Source organism: Gossypium hirsutum, chromosome D07 (assembly GCF_007990345.1).
Source record: "Gossypium hirsutum isolate 1008001.06 chromosome D07, Gossypium_hirsutum_v2.1, whole genome shotgun sequence".
In the NCBI taxonomy this organism is placed as follows: domain Eukaryota; kingdom Viridiplantae; phylum Streptophyta; class Magnoliopsida; order Malvales; family Malvaceae; genus Gossypium; species Gossypium hirsutum.
This window is the reverse complement of record NC_053443.1, coordinates 7,378,743-7,404,621: the sequence shown is the minus strand read 5'-3', so window position 1 is coordinate 7,404,621 and position 25,879 is coordinate 7,378,743. Positions and strand designations below refer to the sequence as shown.

The 25,879-nt window shown below is 30.3% G+C and overlaps 1 protein-coding gene and 1 long non-coding RNA gene across 5 annotated transcripts; one reads left to right on the top strand and one right to left on the bottom strand.

Moving 5' to 3' along the window:
• Positions 1-260: 260 nt before the first annotated feature.
• LOC107953326 (transcription repressor KAN1) lies at positions 261-23,889 on the bottom strand. Of its 4 annotated transcripts, none has more exons than XM_041097313.1 (7): positions 23,052-23,889; positions 22,862-22,938; positions 22,467-22,512; positions 22,080-22,215; positions 5,525-5,626; positions 1,880-1,964; positions 261-725 (listed from the first exon to the last, which is right to left on the bottom strand). In XM_041097313.1, exons 1-7 carry the CDS (start codon positions 23,689-23,691, stop codon positions 609-611), a joined length of 1,203 nt encoding a protein of 400 aa, XP_040953247.1. In that variant the 5' UTR covers positions 23,692-23,889; the 3' UTR covers positions 261-608. The 4 variants fall into 4 exon arrangements, with proteins under 4 accessions (XP_040953247.1, XP_016744096.2, XP_016744097.1 ...); XM_016888607.2 differs by having other exon boundaries at positions 22,080-22,212; XM_016888608.2 differs by lacking the exon at positions 5,525-5,626 and having other exon boundaries at positions 1,880-1,961.
• On the top strand, positions 7,177-15,316 carry LOC121219348 (uncharacterized). The gene is made up of 3 exons (XR_005916041.1): positions 7,177-8,378; positions 14,045-14,137; positions 14,620-15,316. It is a non-coding gene; the product is annotated as an uncharacterized lncRNA (long non-coding RNA).
• Positions 23,890-25,879: the final 1,990 nt, after the last annotated feature.

The window sequence follows — 25,879 nt, the reverse complement described above, 5'->3', positions numbered from 1 at the left end:
TAAAGAAATAGACAAATTAGTCCCTGTGCGTTAGATCAATAAGTAAAATGGTCTCTTTTTTGTAAAAATATCATCCATTTCTACTGTTAGAAACAAGCGTGACTGACAAAATAATTAGACAGTTGCATATGGTGTGCCACGTGTACCTCATTCTAATGTACAAGGACTAGTTTTTAACGGTAAAAATTGATGAAATTTTTAATAAAAAGATCAATTCGCTTTCAATCTAATATACAAAAATTAATTTACTCATTTTTAAATAAAAATAAAATGCAATCTGAATAATATAATTACCCAATGTGGAATATCAAACAATGAGATAAAGTAGATATTGAAGTGAAGCAATCACACAGTAATCACTGCAATCGATCCCATTCAATACAGCATAGTGGAAGAGAGTGAATAGCAATATAACAATATAAAGTAATGCACCATTGAAACTCATTCCTTTCCTTTTGCTTTCAATTCATGAACCCAAGAACACTAAAAAAAAGAATATACAGGCAGAGCGACGTGCATGAAACTTTGATATGATGAGTCTATATACCTATTGTCAAACTCTGATGTAAGGAATCCATCCATTAAGCTTAAAGCATTCAGTCAGTGAGTCAGTCAGTGAGGTCCTTGCACTGCCAGTCTGCTCTTCCCAAGCTGAACTCCAAGCTTGGATTATGGTGTTCTATGTTTGGCCCCCTTTTCATTTTTTCTTCACTCAATCTGCTTCCCTGTAATCCAATCATGTAACACTTTATATATATACACACATAATCCATTCGTAGCTTTCATATCCCAGTTCTACGTTCAATTTTTCTCTTAGGTTCAAATATGCTATAAGTCCCTATAATTTTCAAACTTTTGAAATTTAATCCTTGCGCTTTTATTTCTAGGAATCTAGTCCCTCTATTTTTCAGATTTCAAAATTCAGGTTCAGCTATTAACACTATTAAAATTTTTGTTAAATTTGTTGGTGTGACATTTTGAAATAGAAAAAAAAACACTCAATTGGTAGCCATTAAAAAGAAAATAATATAATTAACTTGAATTTAACAAAAAAAAAATACTGTTACTAATTGGACTTGAATTTTAAAATCTAAAAAATAGAGGAATTAAATTCATGGAAATAAAAGTGCGTGTACTAAATCCTAATATTTTGAAAAGTACAAGGACTTATGGAAAATTTAACCTTTCTCTTAATCAACTTATTGATAAGCAAACACTTATTATACTGTATTTGAACATAACATACCACACCTCTTTTAGCAATTTAAGAAAATTTACATCATCTCCGAGTAGAAACCACTCTTCCGATCCTCTCACTTTTGATATTAATAAATTCGTCCCCTCAAAAAATTAAAATAATTTAATTTTTATCAATTTCAAAAGTAAGTATGTAAGAACAATTAGTCACAATAATAATATTTTTTTATTAATTTTACATAATTTAATTGGTATAATAACAAATTTAACCATCAAAATCTATAAATGCGGTCTATTTTATATATATATATATATATTTGAAGATAAAGTTTTTTCTATATATATTCTTTTTGAATTTTTTTTTATATTTAAGAAAAGTATAAATTTTGTTCAAATAATTTTTTAGAATTAGGACGACATTGATAAAATATCTAAATATTGAGGGCTTAATTTATTATATCAATCATAATTATGTAAACTTGACGGAAAACATTAATTTTTATTATTGATTGTTCTTAGTTGCTTACTTCTGACATAGACCAATTTGCTTAATATCAAAATCAAGAGGGACTGGAATAGTGTTTTTATCTTTATCTCCTCTGTAGTTAACCTAGATGCTTTGTTACAGATCGTTGCATTACATGCACACATATGGAGCTGATAAGATGGTCTGACCACTTACCTCAAAGTGGTTTCCGGCCTGAGAAGACGGAGGTTCAGGTCTAAGCTGGTCCGGATTCCTCGAATTCGGTAACCAAACTCCTCTACTGCACAAAAAATCATAATTTAGTTAGCTGTTTTTCAATTAAGTACTCCCTTAACATCGAGTTTGAGAGATTGTGCAGAAGGCAAAGTAACGAGTTAATGAATTAGTGATGATGTTGCTAGTATTGCTCATCCTCAACAATCAATCACAACTTCCATATTAGATAACATGAAGAACAAAAGACAACATCTACAAGTACTAGATGTTGCCATTTTTGTAAGTGAACAACCATAATGGTAAAAGAAAAAAGAAACAATCTTTTTGACAGATGACCCTTGAGGTCACCTCTTATATAATGTTATGAGAAACAATTGCAGTAGCCTTAAATGAGGTTCAATTTGCATCAACCAGAAATATGGTGTGCAGTGCAGTACATGCCATATTGCAACCCCTCTTCTGATCTATTATTATCAACAATATATATATATATATGATGAGATGGTAAAAGTACGGAGTTCTCTATATAAAAGTTAGATTGCATTATATTTCATTTACTTAAAAAATGGAAAAATTAGTCGTTATATATTAGATAAAAGAGTAAATTGATTCTCCTATTAAAAATTTCATCCATTTCTATAGTTAAAAATTGGTTGCCATATGTTAGCATGAGATATATGCGTGGCACCACTTGTCACTGTTTGATTATTCCATCAATTACGCTAATTTTTAACTGTATAAATAGATACAATTTTTAACAAAAAAGAATCAATTTGCCCTTTAATCAATATATAAGAATTAATTTACCAATTTTTAAAGTAAAAAAAGATAAAATATAATTTAACTCTTAATACGGAGATCTCTATCATGCTTTTACAAGGTTGAGATTCATTTTAATGAACAAAATCCAGTCACTGGTACAATCCCAGACCATGTATCCACTAATGTAATACTCGTCTCTTTTGAAAGCTATCTCTCTAATAGCTCTTAGAAAAATGAAATCTGATTTTAGAAAGAAAAGGAGCTAAAATTATGAAACAAAAAGTAGCACCAAAACAAGATTATAGAGATACAATATAACACCACTCGCCACTTTTCTATCTATAAAATGCTTCATTCAACTTGCTATGTTATACTAATTCAATCATTGAGAAAATAATTATCCTTACCAAGGAAACTTTCTAATTTCAATGATTATATTTATTTTAGGTTTAAATTGTTTTTATATATTATAGATAAAAAATATATTAATATTTGTTATTTTTTTTAAAAAAATAGTATTTAATTTTTCTAAAAGAATTAGTGTTCGATCAACTTAAAAACAAGCAACATTCTATAACGCACAAAGACGTCATGCATACAAATAAACTTATGAGTGTGCACGGGATTAATACACACATAAAATTTGATACGAATAAATCAAATTATATCAATTCAGTTAAAAATTATTAAAAATATTTTTTATAAAGTAATAAGAGATTTGAGTCTTTTATATATATATATATATATATATATATATTCTACGATATCTGAAAACATAAAAGAAACCATCTCTATTAGAGATTATTTTAAAATAATTACAATTCCTTTTTAAAAAAATTACTCTTATTTAAAGCTGGTAATTTCAACTTTTGAATTAAAGTGATAAATTTATAGATATCATCAAATAAAAAAAAAAGTCAACAATAATACTTTTTTTTATTAGAAAAGGGTAAAAAAAAAGTACTGCAACTCACTTTCATGATTTTAGTTTTTTTTTTTTTGAAATTTTAAAGTTTTGATTTTAAAACTACTTTATATTACATATTTACAAATATAAAGATTTCTGGAATAGATCATATACATTTCTTAATAGTCGATTAAAAAATTAAAAAAACATGTCAGAACAACAAAACCCGACATTTTTCATTCAAATTTGAATTGAATGTAATAAACCTTTTTTTAAAGATGAATGTAATAGTTTTTATTTATTTTTTTTGTTAAAGTTTTTGGTTGGGAGATAAATTACTATAGTTTACCGTTATCATTTCATCATGTCTTGTCTCTTACTCATGATGATTTAATCAAGAATGGCTAGAATAATATGAGTTTGATGTAACCGATTAATTTGCTTTATTTATAAAAAAATATGAATTAATTATATTTTAAATTAATTCAAATATTTATTTTTTAAAATAAAAAAGAGTAAATTTTAGAATGTAAGTTCCATTTTTTTATGGTTAAAACTAATTATTGAAAAGTAATTTTAACATTTTTCTTTAATTTACGAAGGAGAAAAAAAGAATTACAATTTCAATGTTTTTATAAAATATTTTATATACCAAATATGAAAATTGAGGTTTTTAATAGTAAATAATGAATGTACCATTTCTCTAATAAATTTTAAAATTATACATGAATTTTAATTTAATGTGTAATTGTATAGATAAATTTTGATTTTGATTTAATCATACACATTTAAAGAAATAAATATATCAATATATTTTTATATTGAATAAATATAATTATCTATGTATGCAATATATAAATATAAAATGATGATATATCAATAATTGTGGTAATAATTTAAAAGATTGGATCAAATAAAATTTTCATGCATAAAATTGCACAAAATCAAAGTTTATGTATACAATTACACATTAAACTATAATTTATGTATAAATTTGGATTTATCCCTTTTTTTTATTAAGAGAAAAAAAGCTATTCAAATAAGAGAAAGACTATTCTTTCCTTTCTTCTCTATTTCTGTATGCAATTCAAACATAAGATTAAGTTGAATCAATTTTCAACTTCAAGTTTTGATTAAGTTTAACGGAAAATAAAAGAAATAAACCATAATTTTCAAATTGTTCAAAGTTAAATTATTGATTTCTATTAGATTCTTTGTTGATTTTTCATACTTCTCTTGATTTTTTTGATACGAGGGTTTAAAGTGTGTAATGAATTTGCAGAAAGAACCTACTGATGGGAGGAAATTATTTGCTACTGCTTTAGACCAGTCATTGGAATTCTTTCCTCCGCAAGTTCAAGATGGTATCATCATTGTTAAGCCATCGAAGAGGGTATTAGGGTTTGGCAACATTCTCTAGTTGCTCAGTTCTTGGGACAGCCTCCTAATTTTAGTTTGCTTTAGAGGGTTATGAATTTGCTATGGGAAAAAAAGGGCCATGTGGAAGTAAGGCTCGCTGGTAAGAATCTTTGTCTTTTTCGGTTGTCGAATTCAGATGCAAGGGACTGGGTACTTGAGAATGGTCCCTAGCATATTCAAAATAACCCTGTGATTTTGAGAAAGTGGGAGCCTAATATGAAATGTATAGATTTTGATAGCCTGTTTGGGTTCAGTTGAGGCAAGTACCTTAAGAACTTTTCACTAAAAGATGTATGAGTTGCATTGCAAGTGCAATAGGCACTACATCGTACATGAACAATATTTCTACTTCTAAGATGCTAAAGTTTATATAGAAGTTGGAGCTAATCTAGTGATACCTAGGTTTAGTAATGTGGAGCTCAGTGATGGATCTTTAGCTTTTATTGTAGTTAAAGTACCCTGGCTTCCTGTTATGTGTTCTAGTTGTTGTTTCTTTGGTCACTCTATTAAAATTTGTCTTACGAAAGTGGTAGTACAAGAGAAGGATTGGAAGCCTAATAAAGTTGGTGAAGGATCTAAAGCTTCTCCAACTGTAATGGAAAGTCAGCCTCATTTGATGAGTGAGAATTTTGTTCGTCCTGCAAATAATGAGATAGGGATTAGTGATGTAGGATTTGTGGCAAAGGTGGTGTTGGGATCTAAAGTCATTAGTATAGTGATATTGTCAAATGTATTTGTAATTTTTCGAACATATTGTTTAAATTAAATTCTCTCGATTTCATTAATATCCTTTGTATAATGTCTTCAATAATTTTTGCACACAAAGCAAAATCCAATGAAATATTAGCTTACTGAGTACTTAATGTTTAACTAATATTAAGTTGTATTATGTGGTTGGATCATAATGGTAGAATACAACTTATATTAATAGATAATTTAAATGGTTCATAGTCTAATCCAAATAGAGCAAGTCGATTAAAAGACTATTATGTAGTCTAACAAGTACAAATGAGGAAATACCTTATCTTATCTTCGGTATTGGAGTGAATGACTCTTAGAAGATAAAGACATAGATATGATTGACTGGACTGACAATACATCGGACATGATCCAAGTAAAATAAATCTTAGATTCGTTTATGGATTTATTCATTTGATGTTCATAGTGTGACTTACCTCAATCATAAATAAGTGACAGGCTATGTGTGTATAACTCGTATACTTTGATGTATTAAAAGCAAGAGTTCAATTAGTAATAGAGCCGAAAGCTGATATGTTATGTATGCTACTTCTGCATGACATAGCTTTATTACAATAGTAGAATTCATAGATTAATAAAGGGTAAATGATATCATCTCACCCACTTTACAGGGTAGATGGAAAAGTAATGTGGCCATAGGTCATTTGTCTAAGAATAATTTACTTATTATTTGTTAGTAAATGACTTTTTCATGAATGAAGATGTGATTGCTAACATGAGATAAAATAAGATCATATTGAGTGAACAGATTTAATCCAAAAAAGATTAATAATGTCTTATGGGGGCAAGACACATAAGACAAGGTTATTGGACAAGCAATTGATAAATAGTTTTTACAATGGTATATAATAGGGAGAGCTTAATCATAATACTGTAGCAAAATGACTCCATGATTAAATAATGTGGTAATTATTAACACATGAAGAGCCATAAATTAATTACAAATTATTTGAGACCTATTTATATACGTATAATCGATCCCTCTACTAGCTTGATTCAACTCTAAATGATTTGCAATAGAATCGACATGAATGAATGAAAATGACGAATTAGAGAAATAGATCACATTTATCATTATTCGTAATGAATGCTTTTTCTCGCTATATGTGAGAGTTGACTTAGAGATTAAATTAATTTTTTCGAATTATTATTTAATTATTTGAAATTAATTCATTGGAGTTTGGAGTGGAAATTAAATTAATTAGTCATCACAGTTTTAGTGAAAAAATTAATTTAATTAATTTGCTCATAGTTTCTAGTATAGTAAAGATGTCATGACTTTAACGAAATTAAAATTGGATTGAGAAAATAATTTAACTAGAAAATTAATTAAATAACCAATATTTTTAGAAATAGAAAAATAGTTATTGGATTTGTAAAATTATATGAGTTGATTTAAAGATCAAATAACACATATAATTAACACCAAATACATTAGATAAGCCTGGAGGCCCATCTATATTGCAAGAGGCAACAACCCTAATGTTCATAGGGAGTAATTGTTGCCCCTATGTATCCCTAAATGGGAACACATGTTTTCCTATCAAAAGAATATTATTTATTTATTCATTGTTGGACTGAGACTATTGGTACTCTTGTAAACATGATTTATTTATCCCCAAATAAATACTATATTTTGAGAGAGTTCATCTTTCACTTTCTAGCCTTTGAGAGAATTAATATTTCATTAGATATTAATAAAACTTTCCATTGTGTGTGACTAATTCGTGAATTTAAAGCTCACACTGTAAACAGACTAGAGTTTAAGATTAGCAGAATAGATTGTTTATTCAAAAGTCGGGAAACATTTTAAAATGTCTAACTCAAAGCACAATACTAATTTAGTTAGGATTTATTACTATAAATGTCACAACCACTCCATTTTAGAAAATCTTTTAATTTTCCAACAAGTGGAACATTCTACTTGTTCTCCAATAATTAATACTTTGAGTAAGGGAAAAGAAGTGATCTCGAGTTCCTCTAATAAGTTTGTCATTGTAATAGCTCGTTTTTCAGTAGTTTTGAAAATAGTGATTTTGGGATCACGATTCTGACGAGTGAGTTGTAAACATTAGTAATTAATATTTATGAGTTAAATATGATATTATGGTGAATTTTGATTGGATAGATTTTATTAATTGGCTAGTTAGTCAAGTAAAAGTGGTGCGTAACGAAAGTCAGTAGTTTTGAAAAATGAGGTATTAGGATTTCGTTTTCATAAACTGAGCTTGTAAATATTTTTATTAAATATTTACGGAGTTGTGGTATAAGTGGATTGAAGTTTGGTTTGGTAATGTAGATGATTTAATAGTTAATTAAGGAAAAAAAAGATTAAAACGTAAAAACCATAAAAGTTAATTGGTGTTGAATTTTATTAGTGAAGTGACTTAGTTAATGAAGGTGCAAGGGTCTAGGTGGCAAATATACCTCTTTTTCACTATGGTGGACGGTTGGTGGCCCTTTTGTTTATTAAAAAAAATTACTTAAATTATATTAGAATTTAATAATTAATATATGATAATACGTTAAAAATAAGTCATCATCTTTAACATTTTCTTCTTCCACCGAATTTCCACCGTAGTTAAAGAGAATGAAAGCTTCAAGCTATCAAACTTTCGGCCCTCTTCCATGGTAAGTAAATAAATTTTGTTTCTTTTAAACTTTATATTTTTGAGATTGTTGCAACTAGGTCCAACTAACCTAACCTCTATTTTCAAAACTATTTGTTGAGAGTGTAAAACTGTTGTACCAGCATTTGTATAGTTAGTTAGAAATTAAGTAACAGTATGTAATTAGTTATAGTGTTAGTTACATTTTCTGTATATATTTACTGCATTTTTACTCAAAGGAATTAACAGTTATTCATTCAACTCTTTAAGCTTCTTTTCTTAACATGGTATCAGGCTAAACCTTTTTCCTGATCATCTTTGATCTAGTTTTCTTCTTCATTCTTCTCTTCTCTTCTTTCTTTTTTTCTTCATGGCTAATCCTTCCTCTTTCAATTTGCCATTTGGCCATCCTCTTTATTTGCATCCTTCTGACATGCCAGGAATGCTTTTGGTTTCTCATCAGCTCACTGGAACTGAAAACTATTGCGTTTGGAGCAGGTCTATGCGTATCGCCCTTCTTGCCAAGAATAAGCTTGGTTTTATTGATGGTTCATGTTCCCGTGCTGACTTTGATGCTGATCTAATGCCTCATTGGGATAGATGCAATGCTTTGGTTCTTTCTTGGATCCTTAACACTGTTACTCAGGAACTTTCTGCTGGAATTGTTTTTGCGTCCAATGCTGCCATTGTTTGGAAGGATCTTCAGGAACGATATGACAAGGTTGATGGTTCTCGTATTTACTATCTCCATCGTGCTATTTCCACTCACACTCAGGGAGCTTATTCTATTTCCACTTACTTTACTAAGCTTCGATTATTTTGGGATGAATATGATGTTCTTGTTCCTTCATCTACCTGCGATTGTGATCTTATTCGCCGAAATGCTCAACTTCAACAACAACGTCTTTTTCAGTTTTTGATGGGTTTAAATGAAACATATTCTAATGTTTGATCCCAGATCCTTTTGATGCAACCTTTGCCCACAGTTAATCAGGCTTACTCGCTTGTCATGCGTGATGAAACTCAACGAGAACTTGCTTCTCCACTACCTGTCTCGGAACCTACTGCTCTTCTTAGTCAGCAATCATCAACTTCTTCAGTTTCCAAGAAGCGTTCTGATTTGTCTTGTAGTTATTGTCAAAAACGGGGTCACATTCGAACCGACTGCTATCGCCTCAATGGCTTTCCTGCTGATTTCAAGTTCACCAAGAAGAAATCACCAACTGTCAATCAAGTTGTTGTTCCTTCTTCTGATTCTCCTGCTATGCCTGCTTCTTCACCATCTATTGTTTCGGCTCCTACATTTACTGCTGAACAGTATCAACAGATCTTGGACCTATTACACAAGAACTCTTCTGTGCAAGCTGTAGCTCACATGGCAGGTATATCTTATGCATCTGATCCGATTCATTGGATTCTTGATACTGGGGCTTCTAATCACATGACGCATGCTTTTAATGCTTTAATTCAACCTGTTGCATGTGCTAACAACACTTTTGTTAAATTGCCTACTGGTAACACAGCCACCATCACTCATATTGGTACTCATAATCTTACACCTCATCACACTCTTAAAGATGTTCTTTACATTCCCTCATTCAATTTTAACCTTCTCTCCATTTCTAAACTCACCAAAGATCTCAATTGTTTTGTTTCCTTTTATCCTACATTTTGTGTTTTACAGGACCTTTGCAGTGGAAAGATGATGGGGATTGGTAAAGAACAAGATGGTCTTTATCTACTCCTCCCTCAACCCTCCTCAACTCCCACTTCCCTACCCGTACCTCTTCCTGTACATTCTTCAAATGTTACTTCTTTGTCTGTTTTTAAGCATGTTGATTACCCTCTGTGGCATGCTAGACTTGGTCACACATCTTTTTCAAAGATGAATAAAATACGCTTTTTACATAATGGCTCTGTGCATTCTCATAACATTCAAACATGCACTGTCTGTCCATTAGCAAAACAAACACGCTTACCCTTTCCACAAAGTACTTCAAGAGAATCAAAACCTTTTACTCTTGTCCATGTCGATCTCTGGGGTCCTTATCGCACTTCAACTCATTCTGGTCATAGATATTTTTTAACCATTGTTGGTGACCATACTCGAATGACGTGGATATATCTTTTAAAACTTAAGAGTGATGCCCTTTTTTACCTTAAGCAGTTTATTATGTTAGCCAAAACACAATTTTCTGGAATTGTTAAAACTGTTCGCAGTGACAATGGTCATGAATTTTTTACTAAAGAAGGTACTTTCTTTTTTCAATCCCTTGGAATCATTCACCAATTATCTTGTGTCCACACACCTCAGCAAAACGGTGTGGCCGAACGCAAACACCGCCATCTTTTAGATGTTGCCCGAGCATTAAAATTTTAATCGCATGTACCTGTTAAGTTTTGGGGGGAATGTGTTTTAACAGCTTGTTACTTAATTAATAGGTTACCTTCTGCAGTACTTCGCTGGAAAACACCTTTTGAGCTGCTGTATAATAGGCCACCAAATCTTTCTCACCTTAAAATTTTTGGTTGTCTTTGCTATGCCACAGTAACCAATCTGCGTGATAAATTTTCTCCCAAAGCTACACCATCCATTTTTATGGGTTATTCTCAAGTCCAAAAAGGATATATCCTGTTCAATCCTGTTTCCCAAAAATTTTTGTTAGTCGAGATGTTCTATTTCATGAATCTGTCTTTCCTTTTACAACACCCTCCAAAGATCAACCCCTCTTTCCCTTGGATGACAATACATTTGGTTCTTTGCATGATCCTGATTTTCTTTTTACCACTTCAACACCACCACCACCACCTTCCCTCCCTACTTCCTCTATTTCTTCTACCCTACCAACATCTTCCTTACCCTCTTATCCTTCTCGAAGAAGCACCCGAAACACCAAACCACCTGTCTGGATGCAAGATTACATTTGTCCTACTTCTTCATCTTCTTCTACTACTGCACAAGGTCAGTATTCAATCTCCAACTTTATAACATGTCATCACTTACCTTTACACACTCAATGTTTCGTTGCTTCCATCTCTACCACTTCTGAACCTCGAACCTACCAAGAGGCCATTCAACATGATTGTTGGAAAGCTGCGATGCAACAGGAAATTCAAGCTTTAGAAGCAAACTCAACTTGGGAAGTTGTTCCACTCCCACCAGGAAAACGTCCCATTGGCTGCAAATGGGTGTTTCAAATCAAATACCATTCAGACGGCACTATTGAACGCTATAAAGTCAGATTAGTGGCTAAAGGCTATAGTCAAAAGGAAGGTATTGATTTTCAGGACACGTTTTCCCCAGTTGTTAAGCAGGTTACAGTCCGAATTGTTATTGCTCTTGCTGCTTTATTTAACTGGCCTCTCATTCACATGGATGTCTATAATGCATTTCTTCAAGGTGACCTTCATGAAGAAGTTTACATGCACTTACCTCAGGGATTTGGCACTCCAGGGGGCAATCATGTATGTAGACTGCTCAAATCCCTTTATGGATTAAAACAGGCCTCAAGACAATGGAATTTGAAGCTCAGTGAGGCTCTCATCAACACCGGTTATGTTCAAAGTAAGCATGACTACTCTATGTTCATCAAATCATCTGGTAGCAAAGTTGTTATTTTGCTCATTTATGTTGATGATCTCTTGATCACTGGGAATGACAAATCCTTAATTGAAGACTTACAAGCAACTCTTCATCAGAATTTCAAAATGAAGAATTTGGGTACTCTCAAGTATTTCCTTGGCATAGAAATAGCAAGATCTAAAGAGGGTATCATTATGAATCAGAGAAAATATGTTCTTGAACTTATTAATGATCTTGGTTTGACAAATACAAAGCCTGCAAATACACCCTTGGAGCAGAATCTAAAAATGACAAGTCTGGAATATGATGCAGCACTAGACATACACGATGCAGATACAGAATTAGAAGATGCAAGCATATATCAAAGATTAATAGGAAGACTCCTATATCTTACCAATACTAGACCAGATATTGCATTTGGAGTACAGCACCTTAGTCAGTTTATGCAGAAACCGAAGAAGGAACATTATGAGGCTGCTTTGCGTATTGTGAGATACCTCAAGAAGAATCCTGGTCAAGGTATTTTTCTCACAGCAGAAGGAACGACAGATATACATGCATATTGTGACTCTGGTTGGGCTTCATGCAACATGACTAGAAAGTCAGTTACAGGATATTGTGTCAAATTGGGAAATTCTTTGATTTCCTGGAAATCCAAGAAACAGAATACGATATCTAGATCATCTGCAGAAGCAGAATACAGAAGTATGGCTACCACAGTTGCAGAGCTAGTCTGGTTGAAAGGTTTATTAGCTGAGTTGGGAGTTAAAATTTCAAAACCAATGTTGTTACATTGTGACAATCAAGCTGCCCTTCAAATAGCTTCAAATCCGGTCTTCCATGAAAGAACAAAGCACATTGAGATAGATTGTCATTTTATTCGAGAGAAAATTCAAAAAGGTGACGTGGAAACAAAGCACATCTCAACAAATGAACAAATGGCAGATTTACTCACTAAAGGATTAAGCATTCCTCAGCACAAATACTTAGTGACCAAGTTGGGAATGAAAGACATTTTTCATCCTCCAACTTGAGGGGGCATGTTGAGAGTGTAAAACTGTTGTACCAGCATTTGTATAGTTAGTTAGAAATTAAGTAACAGTATGTAATTAGTTATAGTGTTAGTTACATTTTCTGTATATATTTACTGCATTTTTACTCAAAGGAATTAACAGTTATTCATTCAACTCTTTAAGCTTCTTTTCTTAACACTGTTAAAGGTTTTAAAACTTTCCATTGATGATTTTAGATGTTTTTGATAGAAAATGGTAGATTTGGAAGCTATGAAATGTTTAAGGATTATTTGACAAAATAATTTTTATTAATTTTGCATTTAAGGACTAAATTGTGAATATGTTAAAAGTGACTTTTAATTTCTATAAATTTGGATTTTTGAGGGCTTAGAAGGACATAATTGAAATTTGGAATGAAAAGCGAAGCTCCATTGTGAAAGTTATACTTGTTTCAGTTTTAGAGGCTAAATTGAATAAAATGTAAAAATTTAAGAAAATTGTATAAAATAAAATAAAAATATTATAAGCATGGATTTGAGTTTTATTATGAGATTGATATTGTTATTTTGAATCTTAACTATTATATAGATCAAGTTGTTGACTTAGACGAAAAAGAGAAAATTATTGAGTAGTCCCTGTTAACTAAACTGCTACGATTTATCAGGTAAGTTCATACGGTATAAATATGTTTAATTTTCTGTTGAGTTTTATCAATATGTTCATTAATGTTTTATTAGCAATTTGAATTGGCTAAGAATTAGTACCTAAATTGAGAATTAAATCAAATTGAAATGGATTGTTGTGAAATGGTATAATGCGAGGTTAAATCTTGATGAAAATAGTAAAGTCATATATATGAGGTTATGAGTTTTTCCCAGGTTCCGAGCTCCTACATATGTTGCGGACTCGAGAATACATGAATAGGTTTCGAGCTCCTATATATGTTGTGGATTCGAGAATACAGGAATAAGTTTTGAGCTTCTGCATATGTTGCAGACTTGAGAATACAAGTTTAGATTTTGAGCTCCTGCATATGTTGTGGGCTTGAGAATACAGGAATATTAAGCCCTGACCAAGTTATTTATGTTGTAGGTTCAACCATAACGGGTAACCAAACACTATTACTTTAACATGTATACGGAGTTCTTTTACGAAGTTCCATCGGGTAATGTTATGAATAAAAAGGTGATTTTACGCCATTGATTGTTGGCTAAGTTATATGCATATGAGTTGAATATGAGGTATAAGTTGGTTTGAAATGAAAATAAGAATATTTGAGGTTATATATGTGATTGAGCTCAAAATCTTATAAGTTGATGTTGTTGTTGGAAGTTTGATACGTATATTTGAATTACATAATGGATGTTTATGATAAGAGTATATGATACAAATTGAGTGGTGCTTGTGAGCAAAGTGATAAATTAGAAAATGAATTCATGATATAGATATTGGGTTGAGTTTGGAAATTTACCATTTGGAGATATATATACATGTATGGATTTTGCTTTAAGCCTTATGTATTTGATATTGTTTTGAATACCATGATAGGTAAGATTTTTTCACATTGAATCATGTTTTTCGTAAGTGGTTAAAGTAAGTTGAATGTTTCTATTATATGAGCTTACTAAGTATTTTATATACTTACTCATGTTACTACTTTTCTATAGATTTTGGACTTCTGGAACGTATCAATTGGATCAGCGAAAAGCATACACCTTTCATCTCCCGATTCGATAGACTTTTGATGTTTCGAGCTTGGTTATTTGTGGCATGTACTTAGGAGGGTTAAATATTGAAATGTAAAGTTTGTGTTTGTGTTTGGCATGGTTGAGTTAGGATGTATATAAATATATGAATATATGCATATGGTAACTTGTCATGTTATGGATGAATTGTTACAAGGCTTGATATTAAGAATGTTTAGGTGAATGGTATTATACTTATGTTTATGATGGTGGTATCAAATGGCTATAGACTTTGGTTGTGTTAAGCAAATGCTTATGTTTGGTATGATTGAGTTGTGATATGAAATGGTTGAGACATGAATTGAGTTTATTGAATTGTTCGTATATTGGTTGTATGATTATATGATTAGATGAATTAGTGTTTTAACTTTAAAATATGTAAGTTTTGGTGTTGGTTTGATTGGCACAAAAATATCATTAATATAGGTCACTTGAATGGTTGGATTGCAAATGGTTCAAAATAGGTAATTTTTTATGCACACGGGCTACAACACGGTTGTGTGTCACACATGGTTGGATGACATGACCACGTGCTTAATACGTTCAGGATGGTTTTTAGTCCACACGGCTACAGTGAGTTACACGGGTTAGTAACATGGTCGTGTGACCCTGAATTACATGGCTTCAGTTTGTTACATGGGTTGGTAACATGGCTGTGTGATAGCACCACACGGCCTGACCATACGACCGTGTGATCCCTATTTTACTATTTTACCTATCTTTTTTAAATGTTTCAAAATGGTCTCGATTTAGTTGTGAGCTTGTTTAAGGGCTTTCGTAAGGCCAATTGAGACTCGATTTTGTTTGTAATGCATGTTTAATGTAGACTTAACTAATTTATATTGAATTATGGAATATTATTGAGTAATTTGTATAAAAAAGTTTCTATTTACTATTGTGACATCCTATAGCTTGGGTCCAACAACTGAACCTGGTATGGGGTGTTACAATTGCCTTGAATAACTCTAAGGAATTGGAACTTACTATTGTTAGTGCTTCTTGGTCAAAAAAGGAGGAGATTTTTAATGTTGTAAACTCTCAAAGTTCACCAAGAAAAGCCAGGGCTACTTCTACGAGGGTGGTTAATATTTTGCAAGAGGTCAAGTCTAATAAGAGAGATAATATGGAGAATGAGGTAAGGTGGAAGTTTAGGATTTCAACCTAAAATGGAGGTACTTCTATTTCTCATCAATGGTTATTAGTTTTTAAATAAAAGACTTTAATATCCCTTACAAAAGCAAGTAGCTATTATATTAAAATAAATATATATAATTTTAAAAAGAGTTTTAAAAAAAAAATAAGAATATGACTGTATAAAGCAAGCTTGAATTAATGATTTTAAATGTAAACGAGTTTAAATAAAATTTGAGATTCATAAGTTAAGAGATATCAATTCAGTAAAAGATATTACATAAAAGTCAAATTAATATATATATACACTAAAAAGTATGGCACACATGCATGATAAAATTATGCAAAATAATGTAAAACATGATAACTTGTATATTAATTTTATATAGTTTTTTTTATTAAACATAGGAAAAAACTGAAATTTTTTTATTATAATTAAGTTGGTGTCCAATTAACTTGTAATATCAACTCAATTCAATTTTAAATTGAAGAATAATATAGATTTAAAATGTTATCTATACTATATATAAGATTTTTTTTTGACATAAAAAACAACAAAACTAGAGCAAACATATAATAACGGATTCGAAATTGTAACCAAGCATCGCCCATTGGTTCTATACTCTATTCATAACTAGAATTTTTTCTGAACTCTTTCTAATCGGGGCTAAAACTCTAGAAATTAGAAATGCCAAAATAGGAATAGCACTTGATATTATTAGAAATGCCCAGAAAATATCATATTCGTAAAGCAAAAACATAGACGAACTCCTATAAATATGAAAAATAGATCGGATTAATTGCTTCAACCTGGAATTCATTGTCAAGTCATTCACAACTGTTTGTTTAGTCAAAACAACAATTCAGTTTGATCAGATTGTCTATTTCGTTTGTTTGTTGTGTTTCCATGTTGTGTTTTAAGATTTATTGATTGGAATTAATCCTATTTTATTTGCATTCCACTTGAGTTAATGCCACCCATTAAACGGATCTCAACTCAATGTGAAATTATCAAAAAAGTCATTTTTTACAAATAAATTATTATTATTTCGAGGGTATTTTTTAATATTTTGATAAATAAAAATAAGCAAACACATAATGAGTATGATGAGATTTGAAATCAAAACATCTTAGAGCTAGTTTGGCAATGCTTTTGAATAGTTTGGTTTAAAATTTGAGTGTTTAGCATTGCTGTCAAAAAGTGTTTTTGAGAAATAAAATGTCCATTTTAGACATGTTATTATCAAGTAACAAATATGCATTTAAATAATATTTAAATTAGTTAATATTATTATATTTTAGTAAGAATATAAAAAAATTATTATAACTTGTTGTTAATATTTTAATATATGAAATATACATTTTAAATAATTTTAAGCAATAAATATTAATTATTTATAAAATTTAATTAGAATATATAAACTATATTTTAAATATTTAAATATAACCATTAAATATTTGTAATTAGTATTTTAAAAAAAATATTTTTTTTAATTAATGATTTTAACACATTTGTAATTAAACACCAAGAAAAAAAAAGGAAAGTACTATGTTATTTGAGGGGTGAAAAGTAATAAGCACCAAAAGTGCTTTTGGGATAGAAAAAGCTAAAATTTTTAGCTTCTCCTTTTCAAAAGTGCTTTTCAGAAACACTTCTGAAAAGCTAAAAATTTCAGCCAAAAGCAGTTTGTTCTGCACAACTTTTCTTCCAAAAGTGCTTTTGGAGTCGGAAGTGATTTTTTTAAGCAATGAAGAATTGGCCCTTAGTCTGTACCATTTTAATTTTATCATTTCAACTAAAATCACATTTAATTGTTTTGTCAAATTTTTAAATAATTTTATTACATAAATATTCTCATTCTCATTTTGAGTGTGTCATAATCTAAAGTTAAATGATGAGTTTCATTTATATCTATACTTATTTATTAAACATTTTATTGAGTTGGTGTCCATCAATCGGGTCCCAATTTAGTTAGGGAATTACCAAAAAATTATTTGGTAATGCCCTTAATTTTGAACTATTGTTGTTAGTTTTTATTTATAATTATGAATTTGCTTCCGTGGTTAAATATTTTGTTGTGTGGCTGAGGTTAAGGGTTCAAGTATCACTTTTAAAGATTTTGTTTCCCTTTTGGTTCGACTCTTATCATTAAATGTTTGACTTAAGTTTATTTTTGCGTTAATTCGGGTCAAGAGTGAGCCTACTGGTTTGATGGTTAAGTTTTAGTAACATTTTAGTTTAGTTAATTTTTTTTAGTTTCTTCCCTTCTCTCCCTTTCTTTTTCTTTTTTTTTTCCATTCTATTTTTTTTCCTCTTTCATTCGATTGCTTCTGTAACTTTGCTACCAGGTTAAATCGAGGGTACTGCATTATTCATTGCTTCAATTGAAAGGTTTCTACGTAAGTTTCGTTGTTGGTTTTCTTCGGTTTCGTTTGATTTCATCTTTACTTTGTGAGATTGAATGCTACTATTAACGGTTCCAAACTCTTTGTTAATTATTCGAATTGCTTTCGTTTAGGTGAAGATCTTGAGAGGAGTGTTCCTCCATCGAGTTAGTTTTGATTAGTGGCTATATGATCGTTGGTAAGTGAATAACACTCTGTTTCGGGGTTTTGCTCAAAGTTTTTGATATAGTTCAATTCGATTGCTAAGTTAGCGTTTTAGTTAGATTAATTTGTTAAGATGGATATTGGATGGTGGTTTTTAGGTTTTGGATTTTTCTGCGTTGTTCTGGCATTGAAACTACATCAAGTGTGTAACAAAAACCTATTTTTCTACGATTTGCGAGCGTCAGAAAACATGATTGTCAACGCCACACGGCTGTGTGTCAACTGTGTGATAGATCGTGTAACTCACTGTTTGTGTATTAAGGTCACATGGGTCAGGGACACGGACCATGTAACCTACATCGTATGTGTAATAAAATTTAGTCCAACTTTATACAGATCGATTTATTAATTGGACAAAACATGTATCAGGTTGGAATTCATTTTAAAATAAATGATTTTTTTTTTGCTTTCATTTAATTTTTTTTTGTTTCTTTTGGTTATTAAATTTGCTTTATTTGTAAAATTGCTTCAAAATGAATGAAAAAGTTGTTAACTTTGCTGATGTGGCATCCACATGGCATTACGTGTATGTCATGTCCTCAATTACTTAATTTATAAAAAAATTAAAATATATTCTTTTAAATTTTTATAATTTTTATAATTTTAAAATTTTTAAAAAATAATTAATTGTTGAAATGAAATCCATATGTATACCACATCAACAAAGTTAGCAGACGGTAACTTTTTCATCCATTTTGGGAAGATTTGACAAACAACGGAAGTTCAAAGATTAAAATAGGCAAAAATATAGAGAGCTAAAATATTTTTTTTTTGTAAAATTAAAGGGCCAAATAAATCATTGAACCAATAAAAAAATAGTGAATATAAAAATTAAATACATGAAAATTATCACTTTTTTATGATTATAAATTTTGGTAAATAAAAAGTCTAACATATATATTTCACACACATTAATATTTACCAAATTTTTTATTGATATGTATCATCAATATGATTGAGCTTCTATTAAATATTTACCAAAATTTTTTAAAGAAAGTGATAATTTCCGTTTAGTGAACTAAAATATATAATCCTGAAATCCCATTTGAAATGGCAATTTGGTGTTTCACACATTCAAAAAAAATATTATTTTGTGTTTCATGTAAAATAGTTATAATCATTTAGAAGTTATTGAAAAATTATTATTTTTTAAAAATGTTAATGAAAGCACTTTGAGATTTGGTATAATATACAAAAGTCATAAAAAAAAACTTATTTTTATCAAAATAAATCTAACCATCCAAAACCAAAACTTAAAACTAAATCAAATCCAACTAAAGTAAAATCATCTAATGGTTAAAAAAAATCCATCCAACTGAATTCACATCACTCTAACTTTAACTTTCTTTTTGGATAATTATCAATTTATGAAAAATGCATACAAATTAAAAGGTGGACCCAAAGTCCACTATTAATGTCATTGTAATTTCTTTCCTAGTGGTTCAAAGTTCATCAACCCCCAACCAGAAACAAATATATATATATATAAGGTACCTTATTAAACCCTAACAATAACCATTGCAATATAAGTAGCATTGTAAGGGGTAAGCGTTTGACCGAGTCGAGTAGAATTGAGTGAAATTTTTTTTAGTTAATTGAGTTGATGACTCGAGTTCTATTTTATCATTCTAATTCAATTTGATAATTTTTCGAATTGAGTCTAGTAAAATAAAATTCGAGTTAAGCCGAATCGAGTGAAATTGTTCAAGTTAAATTTAAAAATTAAATATGTCAAATTAAAATATTGTTACAGTATAGCTAATTCCATATTAAAGCACATAAATTTGAAATCATATATATTTGAAAACATTTTCAAAGAAAAATAAAAAAAATATTTTAGTATGATAAACTTGAATTATTAATTAACTTATTTAGGTCCCTACAATTATTATTCTGAAAATTTTTAAATTTTTTAACTTTATTTATATATTATTTTAGAATTTTTATAAATATTTTTAACTTTAAAAATTATTTTGAATTATTTTGTAATTTTTATTGGGAGAGACCGATTTGCTCATTTTCAAAATTGATAGGGACCAAAAAGGTATTTACACTAATTTGTTATTCAAATTGTAAAATTCAACTCGATTTGAACTCAAAACTCGAATTAATTATTCGAGTTGATTCGAATAAATTAATTCAATTAACTCAAAATTCAAAAAAATATTTAAATTTTTTCGAATCGAATCGAGTTTTGCTCTGCTATTGAAATTCTAAGGATTGTTATTGTAATTTTACCCATCCAGAAACGAAGAAAAAGAGACTGAACGAAACAGCAACTGACATACACGCAGACAGACAAACAGACTCCTGACAAAATTTGAACGTCGAGAACTTGGTTATTATATTATAAAAGGAAAAATAGCCTTCCTAGTTCCTACTTCCTACTTCCATCTATAAAGCTAAATGCTTATACAAATTTATAAAGCTCTTTCTTTTTCTTTAAAAAAAAAAAACTTGAAAAATAAAGGTTTATTTAATTGGATGAGTCCTTAAGAAGTAAAAGCATATCATTCCACTTAACTTTAGACATCATTTTGATTACTATCGATTGATTTCGCTCATACCAATAGAAATATGGTATATCAACCGGTACCAAAAAATTTAAATTTACAATATATTTTAACTTTAAATTTTTATTATTTATTTGTATCAGAAAAAATAAGTTTAAAATATATTTTAATTTTTTATTATTTATTTTAGATTTGTTGAATTATGAACTGTTATATGCAGAATAATCTTATTGTTTAATTTGTGAATTTTTTTTTGTTTGTTTAATGATGGATTGTATTTGGGAAGATTATTGAAAAATATTGTATATATTCAAAGAATTTTTTTTTTATCTTAAAATTTACGTGGGTGAGATTTGAACATGCCACCGACTCTTTTAAAATCTTTTCTTTACCACTTCAACCAATGTTGGCAGTAGAAAAACAGTATGTCCACTAGTACGTACTGAATACCTTAGGTAAAAGTATTATATGTTAGATAAAAAAGTAAATTGATCCTTTTTATTAAAAAATTTACCCATTCCAATGTTAAAAACTGATTTAGCTAATGAAAAAAACCAGACAAGTATGTGTACCTTATGTTGACGTATATGGACCAACTTTTAACAAAAAAATAGATAACTAATTTACTCTTTGATATAATGTACATATACTAATATATCCAATTTTTAAATAGAGAAAATAAAATATAATCCAAATTTATCATACTTTTACCTCTTATGATTATATTGAAGAAAAAAAAATTAAAAAGTTATATATACACTACTTTCTACACCTGCTAGGGCTCTACTTTCTACATTTAAGAAATTGGCATCTGTTGAAAAAGGAGGTTTATGTTAATGTAAGCATCTTATGATTTTTTAAAACAAAGGCATTTTTAGTATCTTTTACCATTAACTTTTTGTAGTTATATATAATCTTCCGTACTACTCATGCATTAACAACACACATCTATAAATCTAAACCAAAACCTGCCAGCATACTATATATTACTCAATCCAATCCAACTTTAATTAATTATAGAATTTTTTTTAAAAAAATTCTGTCATTCTGTGTTTTAAAATTTAAATGGATATAATATTTTTTGAAAAATAAAATGAGGTAGAGAGAGAGAGAGAGAGAGAGACATACCTAGAAGAGTTACTCCAAAGATTACTATTAGCAGCAGCATTATTATTATCATGATTTAAGGAGGAATCTGGACTTCCTGATCTCTGCCGGGGAGCAGCAGCTGCCCAATAATCTTCTTCTGATTTAGATCCATCTGCTACAATTAATTAACCCATTTTTTTTACTTAATTCACTGAACAAGCAAATTACACTACCATGAGTGTTTAATCTTTTCATTGCGAGTATTTTCTAAAAAGATAAACAATTTATCTATGTTCCATTTTTATAGATAGGGAAGGAGATAAATAATCACTACATTGCATCTCATGATTACTATCATTCTATATATTGTTTATAATGATTAACAAAATTCTTAATATAAAAAGTGTAGTGAAGAATATGAATTGCCTGAGGAAGATGCAGGTTTGTCAGTGGTCTTAATCGTTCTGTACATCTGCAATGAAAAAAGGACACAAAGATGATAATAAATTTAAAAACCAAAGCTATATTATATATGAGAGTCAAAAAGATAAATCAAATCAGATGCTTCTCTTTGTGGGTTTTTTGTTGGTTTGTTTAATAACCACGAGATTGATGTTTGGTAAGGTCAGTAATTGCTTTGCATTATTGAGAAATGATGGCTTCTTTTTTTAACCTTTTTCTCTAAAAGTTGAATTTGTTCTGTATCACAAATCAGACTAAACTGTTCATTCATAGGCTCCTGTGCCACCCACTGTCACACTGGTGAGAGAGATGAAATGGAAAAAAAAAAAAAAGGTTATATAATTAGGGTTTTCAAGTACCTGTAAATGGCTTTTGACATGGGCGAGGGTTAGATCTTTGACATCCATTAGCTCTAAAACTGATTTAGGAGTCGCTCCTGTGTTCAAGTACACAACATCAAGTTAGTCCTCCCCCCCCCCCAAAAAAAAAAAAAACAAAAAAACAAAATCAAATCCCAAAAAGAATTTTCAAAGAAAAAGATTGAATTACTTTCATGACCGCCGAGAAGCTCCACGGCATGAACAAAACGAGCATGAAGAGAACTGGTCCAACGCATTCTGGGTGCTCTCATGTTTCTTTTGCTTTGTAATTTAGGGATAAATCTCGATCTAACCATGCTGTTACAGAAGTCTGAACCTCCCAACTGATGAGGATAAAAATGGGGTCTCAGTGTCACCATTGAAATCCCATTAAACCTAGGTGGTGAGTGCAAAGCCGAGGAAGATGAACAATTATACGATGAATAAGACCAGGCATAGTTACTATATACTGGAATCCCTTTGATGGGCTTCAGTCCTGAAACATCAAGTAATGAAATCCCATGGTATATATTATCATCATCGGTTCTTGCAAGTGGGGCAAAGCTTTTCTTCTCCCAAGGGCTTTCACTTTCAGCTTCTAAGGCACTGGTGGTTGGATTTGCTAAGGAAAGCTGGGTGTCAGCTTGGGAGGCAGGTTTTATGGAACTATCACTGTGTGATTTTGGGTTTACACCATCGTCCTTGCGCCAAATATCAAAGGAAGAATCCCCAGCAGCACAAATAGAGGAAGGAGCACTGTTGGGAGGGCTAATGTGCAGGGAAAGATCAGGAATCCGATTCAAAGAAGTGAAATCTCCTTTATCAGACATATTTAAGTACTAGCTAAGGGAAAAAGCAGTGGAAAAACAAAAGAAGACTTTTTTTTCTTTTTGCAAATGATAATGGAATTATTGGTATTATTATTATTATAAATATATATGAGAAACAGATGAGGAAGGGAAGAGAAAAGGATAGATTGGGGAGGGGGGCTGTTGGGAGAGACTGCGTTTTCCTTTTGTTTTGTTGCTTCTGCTGCTACCTCGAGAATATATATAGGAAAATGACACTTCAACAAAGCCCTCTCTTTTCTCTCATTTTCTCAATAGTCAATACACTCAAACGCCACACAATGTAAACGCAGCATCATTTTTGTACCCACTTAACAAACAAATTCCTTGCTTATTTTCTCCTCCAAACACGAGGGGTTGGGTTAAATTTTACATAAGAGACTGAGAAACCACAAGTGCTGTATGGTAGAAATACCATAGAGGCCCTTATATTAAGAGGCAAATTGTATTTTATTTCCTTTACTAAAAAATAGATAAATTAATCACTGTACATCAAATCAAAAAGTAAATTGGTCATTTTTATTAAAAATTTCACTATTAAAAACGATGAAAAATCAAACAGTGAGATGTGACGTGTCATGTGTATTTTATGTTGACATTCAGAAATCAATTTTTAACAACAAAAAAAGATGGAATTTTTAACAAAATGACTAATCTGCTTTTTGATCTAACGTACTTGAACTAATTTGCCAATTTTTTTAGTAGAATGGACAAAATGCAATCTGACTTCTAGTATAGCGGCTTCCATGGAGGCACTTGTACTAGAAATCAGATTGCATTTTGTCTCCTTTGCTCAAAAAATAGGCACGTTGGTTTTTGTAAGTTAGATCAAAGAGCAAATTTGTCATTTTTTGTTAAAAATTCCTTCCATTTCTATTGTTCAAAACTAATATGGCTAAAAGAATAACCAAACAGTTACACATGACATGCCATGTATACCCCATGGTGACATATAGGAACCAAATTTTAACAGCAGAAATGGATGAACTTTTTAATAGAAGGATCAGTTTGTTCTTTTATCTAACATATATGGACTAATTTGTTTACTTTTTAAGTAGAAAAAATAAAATACAATCTGACTCTTAGTACAAAAACCTCAATGACATTTTTATTTACATGTTGCTCTTCTCTTCCCAAAATTTGTGAATTTCTCCTTGGCAAAATATCTTTTCATCTTTCCTACAATCACATGCTTCTTTCTTTTAGTTTAGGTAAATTAAACTGTAAGCTCTAGGTTCATATAGATTTGATTTTTTTTATGTAAATACAACCTCATGAATATCCTTGTTGTAATCCAGTCCAAAAGAAAAATCAAAAGAATTTATGAGGCCCAAACGGCCGAATCTACGAGCCACTTTACTGCACTGAACGATTAACATGTGATTAGAAGAGCTAAACTGGAAGTGTAAAGCAAAATTATGAGCCTCCTCTAAGCTAAGGCCCAAAAATGTCAAATTCACATCAGAATGACTACGTTTAGAAATTAGAAACATATTAAAAATACATTATTTAGTGTACGAGTTTAGCTTCAATGTTATATTTGGTAATTAAATTTTAGCTTTAATATTTGATTTAGTACTTAAAATTTTCTATCCCATTTAAATATTTAAATTTAACTTTAATATTCAATTTAATACGCTTAATTGAGTAGAAAAAAAATACTATAAAGATAAAAGAGAGAATATGAATAAGAGGCATTGGTGTCCACAACTTGGTTGTGATGGAAATAGTAAAAGAAAGGGTAGGTTGTGGTAGTATCTCTCGCAAATAATAAATGGGGGATATTGATTAAATAGATGGACCCATTGACCTGAAAATGTGGGAGATAGAGCCCCTTTAGTCTAAAGGTTTCTTTGTTTGCTTTCGTAATTCCGTAGTGAGAGAGAGTTTTAGATTTGATATATGGCTTTGTAACTTTCTTATTCCTTTTCATCATCCCAAATATTCCATTCTAATCTTTCTAAATACTTTGCCCCACCCCTTTCCCAAATAATTATATAAATACATATTATATCTGTTCTTTTTCGACACAATGTCTAAAACTATTCATATTAATTCCTCTTCAACCCATAAATAGGAGGATAGCGCACTCGAATTCACATCCTCCTGTATTGACAACAATACTCATGCCAATCGAGTTAAAATTCAATCAACATATATTTTTGTCTAT

Bases quoted from the DNA above. Each gene is read 5' to 3' on its own strand.
- LOC107953326 (XM_041097313.1), bottom strand. From the start codon at position 23,691: ATGTCTGATAAAGGAGATTTCACTTCTTTGAATCGGATTCCTGATCTT. The intron at 22,513-22,861 runs GTACTTGAAAAC...TTTTCATTGCAG, and splicing joins ATGTCAAAAGCCATTTACAG to ATGTACAGAACGATTAAGAC. The intron at 22,216-22,466 runs GCAATTCATATT...AATTAATTGTAG, and splicing joins CAAACCTGCATCTTCCTCAG to CAGATGGATCTAAATCAGAA.